Here is a 19,034-nt window from a genome sequence, read left to right on the forward strand (position 1 = left end):
GCGCAGGGAATATGGAGGCTGACTATTTTCTTAAACAATACCAGTTGCCTGGCATCCTGCTTATCTTTTTGGCTGCAGTAGTGTCTAAATCTCACACCTGAAACGAGCATGCATTTCACAGCTCCCCCCACTGCCTTGAAGTGCTTAGTGTAGGCTTCATTACACTTTAGTACCTGAGGTAGATGCCCCCCCCCCCAAAAAAAAAAACTACCTGGGGCTTTCTCCAGGCTGATTGCTCCCTCACTGCTTTCCTCTACCTCCTGGATCATCTGCAATTTGCCCTGAAAGTCCTCCAGTCTGGGCTGCGAGCGCTCCCATTCTGCGCCTGCAGAATGCTTCCAGCGACAGAAGCGCACATGGTCTTTCTGCGCTGACTAGCCCCACCTTAAGGACTTTCGGGGCCAAATTATGGAGGAAGGCGGTGAGGGAGGGATCAGCCTGGAGGAAGCCCCAGGTATTTTTTTTTTAAATATCTCCAGTACACTCTAGAGCAGTGGTCCTCAAACTAAGGCCCACGGGCTGAATGCGTCCGAGGCTTTTTCCCGGCCCCCACACAATTGGTGTCTTAGCTACATGGAATCCACCTAGCTGAGACACTAATTACACCACCTGTGCACAGGGGAGGTTGCCTGCAAAACATGCACTGCTGGGGAGTCACAATGACAGGTTTGAGAAACACTAGTGTAAAGGATTGTGTGGCTCCACTCATTGTCATGAACTAATGCGTTCTGGTCTTGCTAGTGTGGAAAGCTGCACAACATGGCGGAATTTTCCTGAGACTTATCCTAGTTCTTCCCAACAATGGTTAGGGCTTGTTCTCACGTTTTTGCGTGGGTGATTGTAAAATTACTTTACACTCATTTTTGAGCGATCGCGATTAGCGCTTTTTAAGCACTGTATCGTGATCATGGAAAAATGATGCAGGCACTGCGATTCTGAGATGGCTGTGAGATCATTGCCATTAGTTAAATGCTAGCGCTTCGGCGATTTGTGGGAATCAGTGAGAACGGGCCCTTATGGGTGGTGTGGATTTGCATTCTTAACGTGCTACAATTTTATTTTTTTGTTTAGGTTGTATTGCATAAGGATTGATTTTTATTTTCTATAATAGGTAACAGGAAATTTAAAGGCAAAGGGAGAGGAGGAAGAGGAAATGACAGTTCCCCTAGGAAGAGAATCCAGTTCCAGGGAAAGAAAAAGAAGTTTGAGAGCAGTGATGAAGATGATGCAGAAGGTGGGTTTTTATTGAACAGGTGCCCCATGGGAGCCACGCATTAGTTTAATGTAAACATAATACAGTAACATACAAGTGTTGTAAAACTGTTTCTCAGTATTATAACATGTACCCCTTTATTAACCCTCCTGGCGGTTTATCAAAATCCGCCAGGGGGCAGTAAAATTTTTTTTTTTTTTTTTAATGTAGCAAAACAAGGTCTCGCTACATGATAGCCGCTGCTCAGCGGCATCCCCCCAGCCCCTCCGATCGCCTCCGCCTTCAAAGAACGGGATCTCCTGGAGAGCTTCTCCCGTCGCCATGGCGATGGGCTGGATGACGTCACCGTCGTCGTGACGTCAAAGGGGACTCCGATCCAACCCACAGCGCTGCCTGCCACTGATTGGCCAGGCAGCGCACTGGGGGTGGCGGGGGGTGGCTGCGGCGCGGCGGATCAGCAGCGATCGCATTGCACACGCAGCTAGCAAAGTGCTAGCTACGTGTAGCAAAAAAAAAATAATTATGCAAATCGGCCCAGCGGTGCCTTACGGCGGCATAGCCCGTGCTCAGCACGGGCTTACCGCCAGGGAGGTTGATCACTGTTGACAAAGTACCCCCTGCTGTTACATCTCAAGCACCCCTTCACTTATACATCCCGCTTGGGAGTGCAACATAATTGTGTTAAACTGTTTTTTCAATCAGTCCTTAATGGCTTTTAACTATATATGCTTATTCAAATTATTTATAGATGTATTTATTTCCCTCATCTCAACATAGAATAGCCTTGACAAGCACAAAAAAAACCCTTCTTTAATAAACCATGTGGAAAGTGTAGATGTTCAGAGCAACTAGTCATATAACTGCATTAAGATTAGTTGCTAGAGGATGGCCATAGCTTCCTTTTCTAGTCCTACCTTCAGATCTGGACATTGCTTTCCATTAGTACTACAAGGACGATAGTGAGGCATGGCCTACCTATAAAAGCTCTTTAATGCAGCCTTGGCAGATACAGTGGTATAGATGGTGGGGGGTGACAAATGAGCCTGGCAGCTGTTTCACACTACATGTGCTTCACCAGAGGCTATATAGGTTATAGTGAAAAAGCTGTCAGGCTAGTCACCACCACCTATTCCACTGTATCTGCCCAGGCTGCATTAAAGGACTTAAGCCATGCCTCGCTATCTTTGCTTTCATGGCTTGACCACCAATTGAGAGCTCACCACCTAGCTCTTCTGCACCTTTTGTAGGCCCCTGGCTGCATCTAATGCTGACTGTGCCGGGAACATTTCCTCTGACCAGTTCAGAGTCTTGCTTGTAATCGCAGTGTGCCGATGCTGTTCTCAGGCTGCCGGTTCCACTCATCTTTGTATTTCCAGATGATGATGATAAATCCGGGAGCCCCAAGAAGAGGCAGCTGGAGGATAAATCTGCTGATGAGCCGGAGCCAAAGCAACAGAAGACAGCGGCTGAGGATCAGTAACCGGATGGGAGATTTTAGTGGCTTTTTTTTTTTCCAGTTTCCTTTTTTTTTTTTTTATATAAAAAGACAAATTCTCCAAAAACATTTTGCATATTTTAAAGTCTGCGGATGTTGAATGTCAGTTAAGTGCGAATCTGATGAAATCCACTTCAATGTCAACCTGCAAGGAATTTATTTTAATTTGAAATATCGAATGAGTGAATAGTGTAAAATGGTTATTTGAAACTTTATATTTATGTTTTTGTTAAGTGACTCTAGATTGTGTCCCACGTTCTGGACTTGTTGCCTATTATTGTACACTGGCAACAATCTTGTATAATATTCAATAAATAGTGAATTGTCTCCTAATGTCTGTAAAAGTTCATCACAAAGGGAAAATGTTCTATTGGGAAAAGGAAGTTTTCCTGACAAGTGGACACAGGCTCATTCACTTTAATTGGTTATGCGAATTTGCATGCAGGGAACGCATGCAAATTCACGCTAGTAGAAATGCACCCTAAAGGGCACTGAGCGCCCTTACAGGGGTTGTGTGGGACTTAAAAGTTTTTAAGTCTCAAGCCATCACTGAAGCCGCCTCCGGTGACCCGCTATTTATTTGTCCAACTAGACAAATAGCACTGCGGCTGTGCATGTCTTCACTCCGTGTGTCATCGGGCGCTTACTGCGGAGGCACAGTGCTAGAAAATTTTTGTAATGCGCCTGTGCAGTAAGCTCCTGATGATGCGCGCAGTGCTATTCATCTAGTTAGACTAAGCAAAGTCCACAGAACCTCTGTAACTTTTTTTTTTTTTACAAAATGAACCTCCTATATAGGGGACGTTTGGTTCATAAGTGTGCCTTTGGGGGTGGTACTATAGATCCATGTATATATCCCGCTAGTGAGATGTAAATACTTCAGATGCTGGCATACATTGTGGGAGCACGCTCAGATTCTTTTGAAGTGAAGGTGAGCTACACATGCAGGCCCCCCACCACGCAGATCGCTCAGAAACAGCCTTATCAGTCTGTAGACAGACTGTACTGTCGCTGGAACACCCGCCCAGCGGGAGGGTCTAACAGACCCGTCCCAGACTCAAGCGTGTGTACGAGCCTTTAACCTCCTGAGCGTTACACTCAGGTTTTGCATTATCTGTGCCCACCGCGCTAATTTATTACTTTAAATGTGTTCTTTAGATACTAGCTAGCACTAGGCTAGCTAGTATTGTCCGCCGAAACCCAAACCCCTCCCCCCCCATTTCCAACTGGATCCATTACCACGCTGAGATCCAGCGACTAAGCAGCCTCCCGCTCAGCTCCAGTCTTCACTATGGGGAGGATCGTACATGACGTCATGCTGATCCTCCCCATAGTGAGGACCGGAGCTGAGCAGGAGGCTACTTAGTCGCTAGATCCCAGCGTGGTAATGGATCCAGCGGGCAATTGGGAGGGGAGGGGGGGGGAGAGAAGGTGACGGCAGACAATACTAGGTAGGTAGGTAAAGGACACACTTTAAAGGGAACCTTAACTGAACGGGGGGTAAAGAGTTTTACTTACCTGGGGCTATTACCAGCCCCCTGCAGCAGTCCTGTGCCCTCGGCGCCGCTCTGGAATCCTCTGGTCCCCCGCTGTCACTTAGTTTCGTTTTTGACGACTCACCAGTCGCCGGCCGCCATGCGTATTATTGGACGCATTCACCAATGCAATTAGCGCTATTGCGGACTGCAACTCGTGCAAAAATACGCGTTGCCGCATATCTACGCGTGCGGAATGCGGCAACGCGTATTTTTGTACGCGTTGCGGTCCGCAATAGCGCTAATTGCATTGGTGAATGCGTCCAATAATACGCATGGCGGCCGGGGACTGGTGAGTCGTCAAAAACGAAACTAAGTGACAGCGGGGGACCAGAGGATTCCAGAGGGGCGCCGAGGGCACAGGACTGCTGCAGGGGGCTGGTAATAGCCCCAGGTAAGTAAAACTCTTTACCCCTCGTTCAGTTAAGGTTCCCTTTAACTAATAAATGAATCCTGGGGAGATGTCCCAATTGGCAGTAAAACCTGTGCAGCAGCATGCCCTACAATGTCGAGCATACCGCTGAGGTTAATGCAGTGGGTGGCAAACTGGCCAGGAGTCATCTTTCTCATTGGCAGTAGCAAATTTCTATGCAAATATATGCAGTTTGAATATCAACCAATCAATTTAAACCCAGATTTAAATTGAATGGTCCATTCTGAAGCTGCATAAACTTAAATATTGGCATCTCATTGATCATCCCTAATGGGCAGCGGTGTAGGGCTGCATTATGCAAGGACACAGCTTGACTGACTCACTATGCAAGCTTGATTTTTATGAAGGGAATAGCAGGGTGACAACCCAGCTTTAAGCTTCCACTGAGTAAGGGCTCAAACTTACTAGAATCCTTTTCTATGCGCTAGTGATTTGAAAAAACTCTTGCTAATGCTATGGGGGATTTTTATAAAATCGCATCGCTGAAGTGGGTTCAAGCCCATAGCATTACATTAGCAAGAGCTTTTCAACTAAAAGTGCTCCTAGTGGGTTCTAGGCTTCACAGTGTGGGCAAAGCATTTCCCCAGATGGGAGGGTTCAGAGCTGCTGCTGGACTAAATGGCTCCCTGGACTGACTGTAGGAAACTTATTTATCACATTGTAGATCAGACTTATCTAGCTTGCTGCCCAAAATCCCCCTATACATGAAGTCTTCCATAATGCCCGGTACACACCATGCAATTTCTCACCAGATGGTCCAAAAGATAATTTTGGGGATCGTTTCGATCTGATTTCTGATCGCTTTTTTTTTTTTCTAATCACTTCTATAAAAAAATTGTTAGAAAAATGATCAGAATTCAGATATGATCTATTCGAGCAGTTATCTGGTGAGAAATAGCATGGTGTTTACTGGGCATTATGGAAGACTTCATGTATAGGTGGATTCTGGGCAGCAAGCTAAATGTCTTCCATAATGCCTGGTACACACCATGCAATTTCTCGCCAGATAACTGCTCCATTAGATATCTGATTTCTGATCATTTTTCTAACTATTTTTGTATAGAAGCGATTAGAAATCAGATCGGAACTGTCAAATTTATCTATTGGACCATCTGTGGCAAGAAATTGCATGGTGTGTACCAGGCAGTAGACAAGTGTGCTGTATGGTAATCTGACGTAACACCTTTTAGAAACAAGTCTGAAAAGTTTGTAACACTACACTTACAGATTTCTTCTTGTGGAACTTGTATGATGCTGGTAGATCATAACGAAGCTCTGGGGGGAAAAAAATGAACAGTTGGTGGGTAAAACAGCGGAAATTATCAAAAGATGCAATTCACAAACAAGTAGCTATGACTGACATCCTTCCCCTTTGAGCGAGGGACATGCTGGGAGCTTGGGGCTGGAGGAAGCCCCCAGTAAGTAGCACTTATTTTATTCATTTCCCCCCCTCGATAACTCCTTTAATATATACCAAACTCATAGTCAAAGGGTATTTTAAAAACAAACAAACAGCCAATCGCTCAAGTTACCCATCGATGTACTCATTTGAAAGCTCTTTCTTCAGGCTGCATCTTCTATACTTAAGAAATTTGCCAGACACTATGGCACGATATGCAACTGAGTGTTAAATGGGGGTCAGTGATATGCTGATAATTCTAGTTTGCATGCATATTGGAATTCCAGATTTTGACTGGTCCAAGCTGTGTACAATTTGCATGTTACCTTTAGGGCTGATTTACACTACAAGAACTTTTAAAAGCTCTTGCTAAGGCAATGCTATGGGGGATTTTTACAAAATCACATTGCTCCAGTGTGAACATTCACATAGGATAATATTAGCAAGAGCTTTAAAAAAAAAAAAAATCAAAGCGCTTAGAAAAGCTCTTGTAGTGTGAACGAGTTTTTAGGGCTCAGACACACTATGCGCTTTTCTGAGTGCTTGTGATTGATTAGCAGAGCGCTTTTTAAAATTACGGTAAAAATGAACACGTACACGTACATTTTTACGCATACATGGCAAATTTTACCACGATTTTAATGAAAGTGAATGGGGGCGATTTTTTTTTTTTTTTTTTTTTTTAATGCTCCAAGCGCATAATTGATCGCAAGCGCTCAGAAAAGCGCTTATAGTTTGTCTAAGCCCTAAGGGTAGGAACACACTAGGCAGAATCGCATATGCATTTTACACTATGTGCTGCCTAGTGTGTTCCTACCCTAAGGCTACTTTCCCACCAAGACGTTGCGTTTTAGGGGACGTTATGGTCGCATAACGTGCCCGTAACACAATGCATGGTGGTGTTGAAGTTGGACATCAGATTGAGCTGCGTTATGCAGTTCTCAAAGCAGCCGCTCCAGGTTACTGATAGGAAGTCTGGATCTTTTTAAGGATTCGGATCATTTGAATTGGATCATTGAAAAGATCCAGATCTTTTAACCGAATCATTTTACTAGGGAAGCAGACTGGGTGAAATGACTAGCAGGACAGGACTTTCCTTACACTGTATATTCTGTATGTTCCTGTTTCCCAGGGTCGTCTCCAGGACAGCACCCATATGAGATAAATTCCCTCCAGATACTATTGGACAGGAGAAGGTTAAAAATTAGCATACCCTGCAGCAGCATACATATATATATATCCCTAACCTGAACTAACCTTCAGTTTAATTCCTGTCCACGGAAGGAGGAGGATCGAACAGGAGAGTCCATGTCAGTTGGCAGGCTCTGAGCGGCTGTTCCCCCCGTGTACACACCAGCCAGGCGGGATTGATGTGGGGAGAGGACGCCGGCTCCGTGTTACAGACCTCAGGAAGACGCTAAGGCTTATGGGGCGAGAATCTGTGCGTGCAGTGCGCGCGCATTGGTCGGCGTTTTTCGGAGGTCGGATTGGCTCACCGGGTCAGGTGACCGGGTGGAAGCCTGAGCACGCCCCTCTAGGAAGCAGAGCGGAAGCTGGACTGGCGTGGGGGCGGCATGCAGCAGAAGCGCCAGAATGCTGAACGCTGTCCAGGAGTTAACCCTTTCACTGCTGGCAGGCAAAGTAAGTCCAGTCTAAGGGTTAGGAGGGAACTGATGTGCATGGTTGTGGCTGCGGGGGGTGAAGCCTTTAGAGGTGGAACCAGGCAGACATTTAAAGCAACTCAGTCTGTTTTCCATTATACTCGTTTACTATGGAAGGATCAAACGTATCTCCGCAGGGATCTGCTGAACAGAGCTCCAGTGCTGGTTTGGTATGTAAACCCACAGTGTGGGCTTTATTGCTTCTGGTCTCTGTTTTTATAGATAGTAATTTAGTCCTTTTCTTTTTCTTGCTTGTAGCCCAGACTGGAAAAGCTGACAAGCCGGTTAAAGTAAAAGAAATAAGAGATGAATCAGGCCATGCTTCAGTGCAATTGCCAAAAGCTGAGCAAAAGTGTAAAGAAAAGAAATGTGCTTTATGTGCAGCAAAAATTTTCATCTGCATCAGGAAACAGTTTATGTAGTTCCTGTACTCAGAAAGTGGTTAAAGAGGAAACCCCGAATATGTTTAAAGATCTTATGGGATGGATGAAGTCAGAAATAAAAGCTACCTTCCAAATCCTATAAGGAGTCTGCCCCATCTACCTCTTCAGCAGTACCTGAATCATTACCACCTAATGTAATTCCTTCCTCTCCCAAAGCGTTAACATCTGTGGGCGAATCTCAGCAGGGGCAAAAGAGAAAGTGGAATTCAGACTCAGAGCATTCAGAGGGTGAGATTTCATCACTGGAGGAAATGAGTACTGAAGAGGATACTGTTAAGTCACAAGAATCAAGAAAGGGACAGAGATTTGCTTTTCTATGGATAATATGGATCAATTGTTAAGTGCGATGTTTGCTACTATGGATATTAAGGAAGAGGAAAAGGATCTTTCCACTTTAGACAAAATGTATAGAAGTCTGACAGAAAAAAAAAAAAAGTTTTATCCCGGTTCACTCTACATTAAAGGAATTAATTGATAAGGAATGGCAAAACCCAGAAAAGAGGGCCTTTTGGCCTAGGTCTATGAATAGGAAATACCCCTTTAAACCCGAGGACCAAAAAATTTGGGGACCAGTTCCCAGATTGGATCCTGCTTTATCTAAAGTGTCTCGCAAATCGCACTTACAATTTGAGGACTTTGGGGTTCTGAAGGATCCCCTAGACAAGAAGGTAGATAATCTATTAAGAAGAAATTGGGAAACAACTACTTTAATTTTCAAACCCGCAGTAGCTAGTACGGCCTTCTCAAGATCATTTAAAATATGGTTGCAACAACTAGAAATGCATATCGCTGAAAGTTCACCTAGAGATGTTATACTCAAATCTTTTCCTAATCTGTTTCAGGTAGTAGATTATCTTACAGATGCAGCGGATGAGACAGTGAGACTTACTGCAAGAGCTTCTGCTTTATCCAATTCAGCAAGAAGGGGAATATGGGTGAGACCCTGGGAAGGTGATGTTTCTTCCAAAATAAAACTGTGGCTTTCCATGTGAAGGTAATTTTTTTTCTTTGGCACAAAATTAGATGAAACATTAGAGAGATCAGCAGACTTTAAGGAAAACTTTCCAAATAAAAAGAAAACTTTTAGGTTTAAACATTCCTTTCGGGGTTCAAGAAAACAGGCGGAGCTTACATGGCGTCTCTGGATCTACAGGACGCGTATCTGCATATTCCAATACATCTGGAGTCTCAAGCGTTCATGAGGTTTGCAATACATCAAACAGGCGAGGTAAGACACTATCAGTTTACAGCTATTCCATTTGGCCTCTCCTCAGCCCCTTGGTTGTTTACAAAAGTAATGACTGAAATCCTTGCTTTCTTGAGACTTAGAGAGATTCAAATCATAGCATATCTAGACGATTTGTTTTTATGGGGAGACTCAGCTATGTCAGTATCCACCCAGATTCAGACCTCAGTGTTGGTGCTTGAATCGGTAGGGTGGTTAATCAATTGGAAAAAGTCATCCCTTACTCCATCTCAGATTATGATTTTCCTGGGTTTTCAGATAAATACTGTTAATCAAAGAGTTTATCTTCCTGCACAAAGGAGAGAACTTTTTGAATGTTGTTTCTTTTCAGGATTCAACTTCCATCATTTTAAGAAAAGCCATGTCTCTGCTCGGTCTTATGACATCCTCATTCCTGGCGGTCCTATGGGGCCAGATGCATTCAAGACAACTTCAACTATGGATTTTGCAGTCTTGGAACAGGAAACAGAATGCATTAGACAAGAGGGTGCTAATACCGCACTATGTCAAGATGTCACTTCATTGGTGGTTGGAGCCAGCTCATCTAAGGGAGGGCCGTCTATGAAACTTGCCATACCAAAGGATAATAACCACAGACGCCAGCTCTTGGGGCTGGGGAGCACATATGGACAACATTCCAATTCAGGGAGCTTGGGAGAAGGATCTTGCCCGGGCTCATTCCAACATCAGAGAGATGGAAGCAGTTAGAATGGCACTTTTACAATTCCAAGTACACATCCAGGGACTACATATAGTAATCAGATCAGACAACAGTACAGTGGTAGCCCACATAAATCATCAGGGAGGAACCAGGAGCAGGACATTATGCAACAGAGTAAGCATGATCCTTCAATGGGCAGAGATGAATCTAGCATCACTGACGGCGGTACACCTAAAGGGAACCTTAAATGTTGTGGCGGATTACCTCAGCCGTTCACAACTGAGCCAAGAAGAATGGATACTAAACGAAGAGGTCTTCCAGAGTCTGACACGCAGGTGGGGGACTCCGACAATAGACTTGTTTGCGACCAGGAAGAATACAAAATGTCGCAGATTTTGTTCCCTCTGTCCCACCGACAATCCGGTCACAGTGGATGCATTTGCACTGAGCTGGAGGGATCATCTGATTTATGCTTTTCCACCGTTCAGGTTGATTCCAAAAACCCTCAACAAGATTTACAGGGAGAAAGCGTCAGGCATACTAATAATGCCTTTCTGGCCAAAAAGAGCTTGGTTTTCTCTGTTAGGGAAGTTATCAGTGCAGGAACCAGTAATGTTACCCCTACGTCAGGATTTGTTACATCAGGGTCCAATAATCCAGCCGCAACTGGAAATGTTGCATCTGTCGACCTGGAGGATGAATTAAAACTTTTAAAGAAGAAGGGTTTTTTTCCGGGAATTTATCCAATACTCTACTACAAAGTAGGAAGATTGTCACTAGAAGGATCTACTTGTAAGCTTGGAAAAGTGAAATTTTTATTGGGTTTTTTAGAGCTATGTCTAGAATTAAACCAGTGTTTAAATCTCATGTGCCTCCTTGGGACCTGAACTTAGTACTTCAGGCTCTCATGAGTCCACCTTTTGAGCCAATACAGGAGATCGCTGAGAAGTTGTTAACCCTAAAAAAAAAACAAAAAAAAAAAACTTTTTTTCTTTTTACTTGCAATTGCAACAGCTAGGAGAGTGGGAGAGATCCAAGCTTTTTTCCATAGCAGAGCCATACTGTATTATAGCAGATGATAAGATCACACTTAAATTAGATTCTGTTTTCTTACCAAAGGTTGGTACGAGTTTTCATAGGTCGCAGGGAAAATTCCTCCCTTCTTTCTGTCAGGACCCATCTAATGAAAAGGAGGAACACTTTCATTGTCTTGATGTCAGGAGATGTGTAATTCAGTATCTGGAAGCAATGAAATCATGGAGAAAGACGCAGGCAATGCTGGTGTTATTGCTGGTATTAAGAGGAAAGCAGGCATCCAGGGCATCCATCGCCAGATGGATAAAACAGACAATTACTATGACCTATCAGCTTCAGGGAAAGGAGGTACCTCTGTTGATCAAAGCACATTCAACACGGGCTGTGTCTACCTCTTGGGCAGAAAGAGCAGGAGTTTCTGTAGAGCAGATCTGTAGGGCTGCAACAGGGTCGAATAAGAATACATTCGTAAAACATTATAGGCTGAACTTTGATTCCAGTAGAGATTTAATCTTCGGTAGAAGAGTGTTGCAAGCAGCTGTCCCGCCCTAGGGTATATGGGTTACACATGTGTAATCTTGGTAGTCTCATATGGGTGCTGTCCTGGAGACGACCCTGGGAAAGACACATGTTACTTACCGGTAACGTCTTTTCCGGGAGTCGGAAGGACAGCACCCGGGCTACCCACCCTGATTGGTATATGCGTATATGTGTGTATATATATATATATATATATATATATATATATATATATATATATATATATATATATATATATATATATAAAATTGAGTTTTGAGCATTAAATTGTGTTCATCTTTATTGTTACTGAAGGTTAGTTCAGGTTAGGGATATATATATGTATGCTGCTGCAGGGTATGCTAATTTTTAACCTTCTCCTGTCCAATAGTATCTGGAGGGAATTTATCTCATATGGGTGCTGTCCTTCCGACTCCCGGAAAAGACGTTACCGGTAAGTAACATGTGTCTTTCTTCCAGACAGACATCCACTGTGAACCGAATCTGTCATTGATGATCCGGATGATTTGACTCACCAAAAAAGATCCGGATCAAATGAACGATTCGTTCATGATCCAGACAACACTACAGTCCCACCACCAGTCACCACAGTGCAGTAAGTATTAATTAGCCATGTGGCTGGCCGCAGAGGAGGAGGGGAGACCTCCTCCAACATTACTGAGCATGTGCAAACAGTCTAAAGTGGCTTAGCCCAGTATAACATACAGCATGCAGCACTTTGTTTAAACGTGCAGCGTCACTATGTAACGCAACGTGTGCACTGAACAGCACATTGATTTTTACAGTGCTGTGAGTTAGGCTGCGTTACTGGCTGCTGTAACTTGGGACTTTAACGTCCCACTGTGAAACTAGCCTTAAAGAGACTCCGTAACAAAAATTGCATCCTGTTTTTTATCATCCTACAAGTTCCAAAAGCTATACTAATGTGTTCTGGCTTACTGCAACACTTTCTGCTATCACAGTCTCTGTAATAAATCAATGTATCTTTCCCCTGTCAGACTTGTCGGCCAGTGTCTGGAAGGCTGTCAAGTTCTTCAGTGTTGTGGTTCTGCTATGAACTCCCCCTTTCAGGCCCCTCTCTGCACACTGCCTGTGTGATATTTAGATTAATGCAGCTTCTCTCTGCTCTCGTATCTTTTACAAGCTGGATAAAGTGTCCTCTGAGCTGGCTGGGCTTTCACATACTGAGGAAATTCAGACAAGGGCAAAGCTGTTTGCAGGAAGAAAAGAGCAGCCTGAAACTTCAGTGCATGAGAGCAGAAGGGGGAAAGAAACACACAAATGATCTCTTGAGATTCAAAAGGAAGGCTGTATACAGCCTGCTTGTGTATGGATGTATTTTGTATGTGTGGACATGCTGTACATCAACCTACTTCCTGTTTTGGTGGCCATTTTGTTTGTTTATAAACAAACTTTTTAAAACTGTTTAACCACTTTTAATGCGGCGGGGAGCGGCAAAATTGTGACAGAGGGTAATAGATGTCCCCTAACACACTGGTATGTTTACTTTTGTGCGATTTTAACAATACAGATTCTCTTTAAACATGAGATGTAAATGTGGCTGCAGCATTTGGTCCATTTTAAGCTGCATACATTTACATCCGCTTGACCATAATGCTGCATTTGCTCCATTTTTAAGCTGCATAAATTTCAGTCTCATTAACCATTTGTTTAACATAAGGCTACTTACACACCAAGAAGTTGCGTTTTAAAGGAAGTTATGGTCGCATAACGTGTCCCTAAAGCAACTCATGGTGGTGTTGAAGTTGGACGTCAGATTGAGCTGCGTTATGCAGCTCTCAAAGCAGCCGCTCCAGGTTAGTTATAGAAAGTCTGGATCTTTTTAAGGATTCAGATCATTTGAATCAGATCATTGAAAAGATCCGGATCTTTGAACCAAATCATTTGAATCCTTTTACTAGGGAAGCAGACTGGGTGAAATGATTAGTAGGACAGGACTTTCCCTGCACTGTACATTCTGTATGTTCCTGTTTCTTCCAGACAGACATCCACTGTGAACCGAATCTTTCATTGTGATGATCCGGATGATTCGACTCGCAAAAAAGATCCGGATCAAATGAAGGATTCGTTCATGATCCGTACAACACTACAATCCCACCACAAGTCTCTGCAGTGCAGTAAATATTAATTAGCCATGTGGCTGGCTGCGGAGGAGGAGGGGAGACCTCCTCCTACATTACTGAGCATGTGCAAACAGTCTAACGTGGCTTAGCAGAGTATAACGTACATTATGCAGCAGTTTGTTTAAACGTGCTGCGTTACTATATAACGCAATGTGTGCACTGAACAGCAACATTGATTTTACAGTGCTGTGAGTTAGGCTGCGTTACTGGCTGCTGTAACGTGGGACTTTAACGTCCCACTGTGAAACCAGCCTAAAGGCCCATACACACACATCAGACCATAGTCCTTGGAAAATGAAAGATCACAGACCAATTTTACCCCCTTCCATGTAGTATGAGAGCCATACCTACACAGTCTATTCTATGGAGCTAAACTCCCCATCAGACAGAAATTTTTGCAAGATGCTGCACACAAAGATGCTGTAGACATTCAAAAGATCCGTATCTGCAAAAGATCTGTTCCTCCAAAATGCATTCATAGTCTGTTACATAGTCTATGATATCTGAAGATCCTCATACACACCTTGTTTAACAGATATTCATCTGCAGATCAGATCCACCAGGTTGGATTTTCAGATCTGCAGATGAATGTCAGTTAAACAAGGTGTGTATGATGATCTGCAGATCTCAGACTATGAATGCAATTTGCAGGAACGGATCTTTGGCAGGAACAGATCTTTTGCAGATACTGATCTTTTGTGTCTGTACAGCATCTGTGTTTGCAGCATTTTGCAAAGATTTTTTTCTGATGGAGAGTTCAGCTCCATAGAAAAGACTGTGTAGAGTATGGCTCTCATACTACATGGAAGGGGGTAAGATTGGTCTGTGATCTTTCATTTTCCAAAGACTATAGTCTGATGTGTGTATGAGCCTTAAAGTGAACCTCCGGACTAAAAATCGACTCATCAGCACTGAAAAGGCCTAGTGTTTCTTTAACAGTTTCACAGCATCAGAATATTGTTTCTCTTATCCAAGCCTCATTTTTAGCTGCACAGAAGAAAACTGCCCGGGCATTTTCCCCCTGATGCTGTGCAAAGCATGATGGGATTTCTGATGTTGTTGCTCTCGTTGTGCTGTTTTAGTGCACATTTTTTTTTTTTTACATTTTGAATTTGACATTTGAAGCCTAGTGTGTGCAGCTGGGAGGGGTTATCAGGACACAGGACAGTTGGAACTGTGTCTCCTGCTCCTTGTCACCTCCTTTCAACCAAAAAGATGGCTGCCCCCATGAATCACAAACATTTGCCTGTTCTTTTAAAACAGTGTGGGTAAAAAACTATATTACCTATCTATTCTAATAAACATAACTAATGTAACTTAATGACAGTATGTTTGTTTAGGCTGAAGTTCCCCTTTAAGGGTGGGAAGGGAACATGCAATTGTTCACAGCCATCTCAGTGGCTTCAATTCACTAAGACCTGTTCAGTACAAATGTAATGTTCAGTATTTTAGCACATGCAGTAAAATATTTCATGTAGCAACAGTTCAGTGATTTAACAAAAAACAAAACTGTATAACCATTTACAAAGGGTTTTTACCTCATGCAGTATTTTACAAATTCATGCTGTTTTTCATGTGATTGAACGTGAAGTGACAGTGATTTGAGGTAGACATATTTATTTCCATAAATACCAGTTGCCTGGCTATCCTACTGATCCTCTGCTTCTAATACTGAACAAGCATGCAGCAGATCAGGTGCCTCTGAGAGTATTGTCAGATCTGACAAGATTATCTGCATGCTTGTTTCCGGTGTGATGCAGACATTACTGCAGCCAAACAGACCAGCGGGACTGCCAGGCAACTGGTACTGTTTAAAAGGAAATACAGTAAATATGGCAGCCTCCATATTCTTCTTACCTTGGGTTCAATTGGCGTGAACATGGTGGCAGCACCAGGACCGCTCAACGCCAATTGGAACAAAGTCCTGGGATGGGGTTTTGCAGGAGAACGCGCGCACATCTCCGCTTGAATGACGGTCGCCGCTAGGAGACTGCGAGGGATGTGAACGGAGGAGCCAGCGGGGCACCGGGAGAGGGAAGGCTCATTAGCACCAAGCCTTTCCTCTCCTTAGGTGAGTATCTGACTTTTTTTTATTTAAATAAGGGTTCCTATTAGCTTTAAGGCTCCTTGCACACTGTTCCCAGTCTATCGAGACAGTCAGTGCGATGCGGCGCGATGGAAATATCAAAATTGCTCCAGTCCCATCACAAAGACTGCAGCGCATATGGCCCTGTGGCCACACCATGGTGCGGGGTCATATGAAGGCTGATAATGTGGCGATCGCACCGCAAATAAGAAAGTGTGTGGTGGACTATTGCAGTGCATGGAAAATAGAAGCCAGATACAGATATATTTTTTTCGCCAGTATAATAAAAAAACAACAACTATTAAATTGCAACATTTGCATCAATTCAAAGACTGTAGACTTTCTACTTTGACAGGTGTGCTTTATTTAATACGATTATTATTATTTTTTTTTTTAATGAAAACCGGAAGATACTTAAAAAAAAAAGTTTCACTTATCTGGGGCTCCTGTCAGCCACACCGTCCTGGAACGATCCACCGGTACCCTGGCATGGTTAAGTTTTGTGTTCGGCGACTAGCCAATTTGCCGAGCCACTGCGCCTGCGCAGCCCTGGCCGCTCACGTCGCTGTACTGCACATGCTCAGGAAGGCGGCGGAGCAAGAGCAAGGACACGCATGACAAGTCGACTTGCAAGTCAGCAATATCGAGACTTAGCTGCGGCTGGAGACCGGAGGATCGTTCCAAGACAACACAGACGCAGGGCGGCTGCAAGGGGGGGGGGGGGCAAGGTGTTGGGGGCTGGCAGAAGCCCCAGGTAAGGGAAAGTATCTTCATGTTCCCTTTAATTACAATTTTAACTGCATTACTGTAATATATATTTTTTTTAAATTAAAATGTAAAAAACTTGCTTGTGTAACTTTAGTACAGATTGAAACTGCATCTTTCAAGGACACTAAAACTAGGTGAAATATGCACAGAATAAGCCAAAAAGAAATACAGGTTTAGCTAGATATTTTAAAGCGACTGCTCATAGATAGATAAAAAAAGAAAAGAAAAGCTGCCGCGCATCTTTTAGGACTTTAGGCGGCTAGTGGAAACCCAGCCTAAGGCGTGTGCATGTCCACGGTTTTCACATTTTTGTTTAATCTGGCTTTTGAAAAACTGAAAAACACAGCATTTTTTTTTAAATATCAAAATGGGAATGCATTTATTTTGGTTCCATAGGAAAGCATTGTATGTGGGAATAAGCAGCATGCTGGTCACATTTTAAAACTCATATTGCAGATTGCAGAGAGATGCAATTTGCTGTGCGGCCCATAGACTTTCTTTGAATGTGACTGCATGGGCATTTTCTGCTATGCAGCGAATTAAACAAGTGTGCTCCCTGTCTGTGTGTTTTTGTAGGGAACTCTCAGATGTGATTATCACTTACCTGCAACTACATCCATCTTCACCTTCCACTCTGCAGCCTTCTTCTGGATATGCTAGACAAAGTATAAAATGCACTCTTTATACATAACAGGATTTAACAGGGTAGATGCATTCTACATAATGCTTGTTTATGTGCAGCATTAGGAAACTGTGAGAGTGAGAGAGTGAGAGAGAGAGTGTGAGTGAGTGAGAGAGTGTGTGAGAGTGTGTGAGAGTGAGTGTGAGCGTGTGTGTACGTACAGGAGGGCTCAGTGTCCAAACTCCTGTACACAGGACTTACCGTATAAGACAACTTTTTAACCCTTAAAAATCTTCTGAAAAGTCGGGGGAAGAGATTGCCGGGCACTTCCATGAGCGACATCAGTGGAGCGCACATGTCACCAGTCAGGTGACCACGGAAGAGGCACTGCTACCCAGGCTGCTTGCAAGAAGCTATTAAACGGAGAATGCGATCTATTTCTCTATTAACCAGATGACTGCAGCATAGGTAATTACAACTCCGCCTGGCACCCTGCTTGCTCGCTCACACTGACACACGGGTAGTCTTATATGGCGAGTATTCCCCAAACCCTATATTTTAAGAGGAAAAGTTGGGGGGTCGTCTTATACGCCCAGTCGCCTTATATGCTAGTATATACGGCACCCTTATTTTTCGGACTATAAGACGCACCTTGGTTTAGAGGACAAAAATTGGGGGGAAAAAAAATACTAAACCTGGTGGTCTATGGTGCAGGGGTGTCATAGACCTTTCCCCTGTCTCTACCCAGTTTGACCCTCAACTGGTGGCAGGACAACTTTTAGAGCAGAGAGGACGTTCTAAGTTCACTTTAAATGAGGTAAAAAAAATAAAAAAAAAAAAGGACTAACCTCTCTTGTAGATGTCTTGTGCAGAGAATATACTGAAGTCCTGGCCATCTGCAAAGCTGCCCTGAGAAACAACATGTCCATTCCTGAGGAGGAAAGCATTACACATATTAAGAGCCTCCATGCTAATGATCATTACAGTGTACTGTTGATTATAGCTGGGTGGGATGAAGTTATAGGGGTCGATTCATAAACCATTACCGCATTCGGTAATGCAGAAAACAGTTAACTTTACCGAGCACTTAGGTCGGTAAAGTAAAAATGCCAATTCCTAAAGGTTGCTATCGCATGAAAAGCTGAGATTCCAGAGCAGTGAGGTAAATTACCAATTCCAATAGTTTTTATTGAAAATTTTTAAGTATATACAGAAAGAAAGAAAAGTTATTGTTAGAGCAGTGTACATGAAATACAGAAAATATGGTTCGATGTTACAAGTATCAAATAGTACAATAATAGTTTACAAAGGTATTATAACAATGTTTTAAATTCAAACAATACTGAATACTGAATTTCTAGCGTACATGTTTATATACCAAAAGAGATATTTCAGAAGTATATCTATAAATCACGTGAAAAAATATTGCTAATTTTTTAGAACACTGCCCCAATATGTGGGGAGGAGTCAAGAATAATTCTTGACGTGTTTGCATTACGGAGTAAGTACTGTGAATTAATGAGGGAGTTGTAGTATTACAATTCTCTTATGGGTGGATGAAGAAATTTTCCTATATTTAGTTTATCAAATCCACCAGTGATAATAACTTCAATACTACTTCCAAGACCTACATAAGGTTCTTGTTGGGATCTGTGAGGTAAATTACTGACTTGTGCAGCATATACCTCAACACATGTCAGTAAATGTAATTTCATAAAGCCTACAACATGCGGTAAGGCCACCGTCTACTTTG

At 43.2% G+C, this 19,034-nt stretch overlaps 2 protein-coding genes across 2 annotated transcripts in view; one reads left to right on the forward strand and one right to left on the reverse strand.

Moving 5' to 3' along the window:
* The window catches only part of SSB (small RNA binding exonuclease protection factor La), a 47,140-nt gene extending 44,105 nt beyond the window's left edge, over window positions 1-3,035 (forward strand). The window contains exons 11-12 of the mRNA XM_068245576.1: window positions 1,112-1,234; window positions 2,590-3,035. Of these exons, the coding sequence (XP_068101677.1) occupies window positions 1,112-1,234; window positions 2,590-2,693 (227 nt within the window). The 3' untranslated portion in view covers window positions 2,694-3,035. The remainder of the gene's footprint in view (window positions 1-1,111; window positions 1,235-2,589) is intronic.
* The window catches only part of METTL5 (methyltransferase 5, N6-adenosine), a 35,032-nt gene continuing 17,215 nt past the window's right edge, over window positions 1,218-19,034 (reverse strand). The window contains exons 5-8 of the mRNA XM_068245577.1: window positions 18,130-18,212; window positions 17,264-17,315; window positions 5,902-5,951; window positions 1,218-2,853 (exon numbers count right to left, since the gene is read on the reverse strand). Of these exons, the coding sequence (XP_068101678.1) occupies window positions 2,812-2,853; window positions 5,902-5,951; window positions 17,264-17,315; window positions 18,130-18,212 (227 nt within the window). The 3' untranslated portion in view covers window positions 1,218-2,811. The remainder of the gene's footprint in view (window positions 2,854-5,901; window positions 5,952-17,263; window positions 17,316-18,129; window positions 18,213-19,034) is intronic.

This window comes from Hyperolius riggenbachi, chromosome 7 (genome assembly GCF_040937935.1).
Source record: "Hyperolius riggenbachi isolate aHypRig1 chromosome 7, aHypRig1.pri, whole genome shotgun sequence".
Taxonomy (NCBI): Eukaryota; Metazoa; Chordata; class Amphibia; order Anura; family Hyperoliidae; genus Hyperolius; species Hyperolius riggenbachi.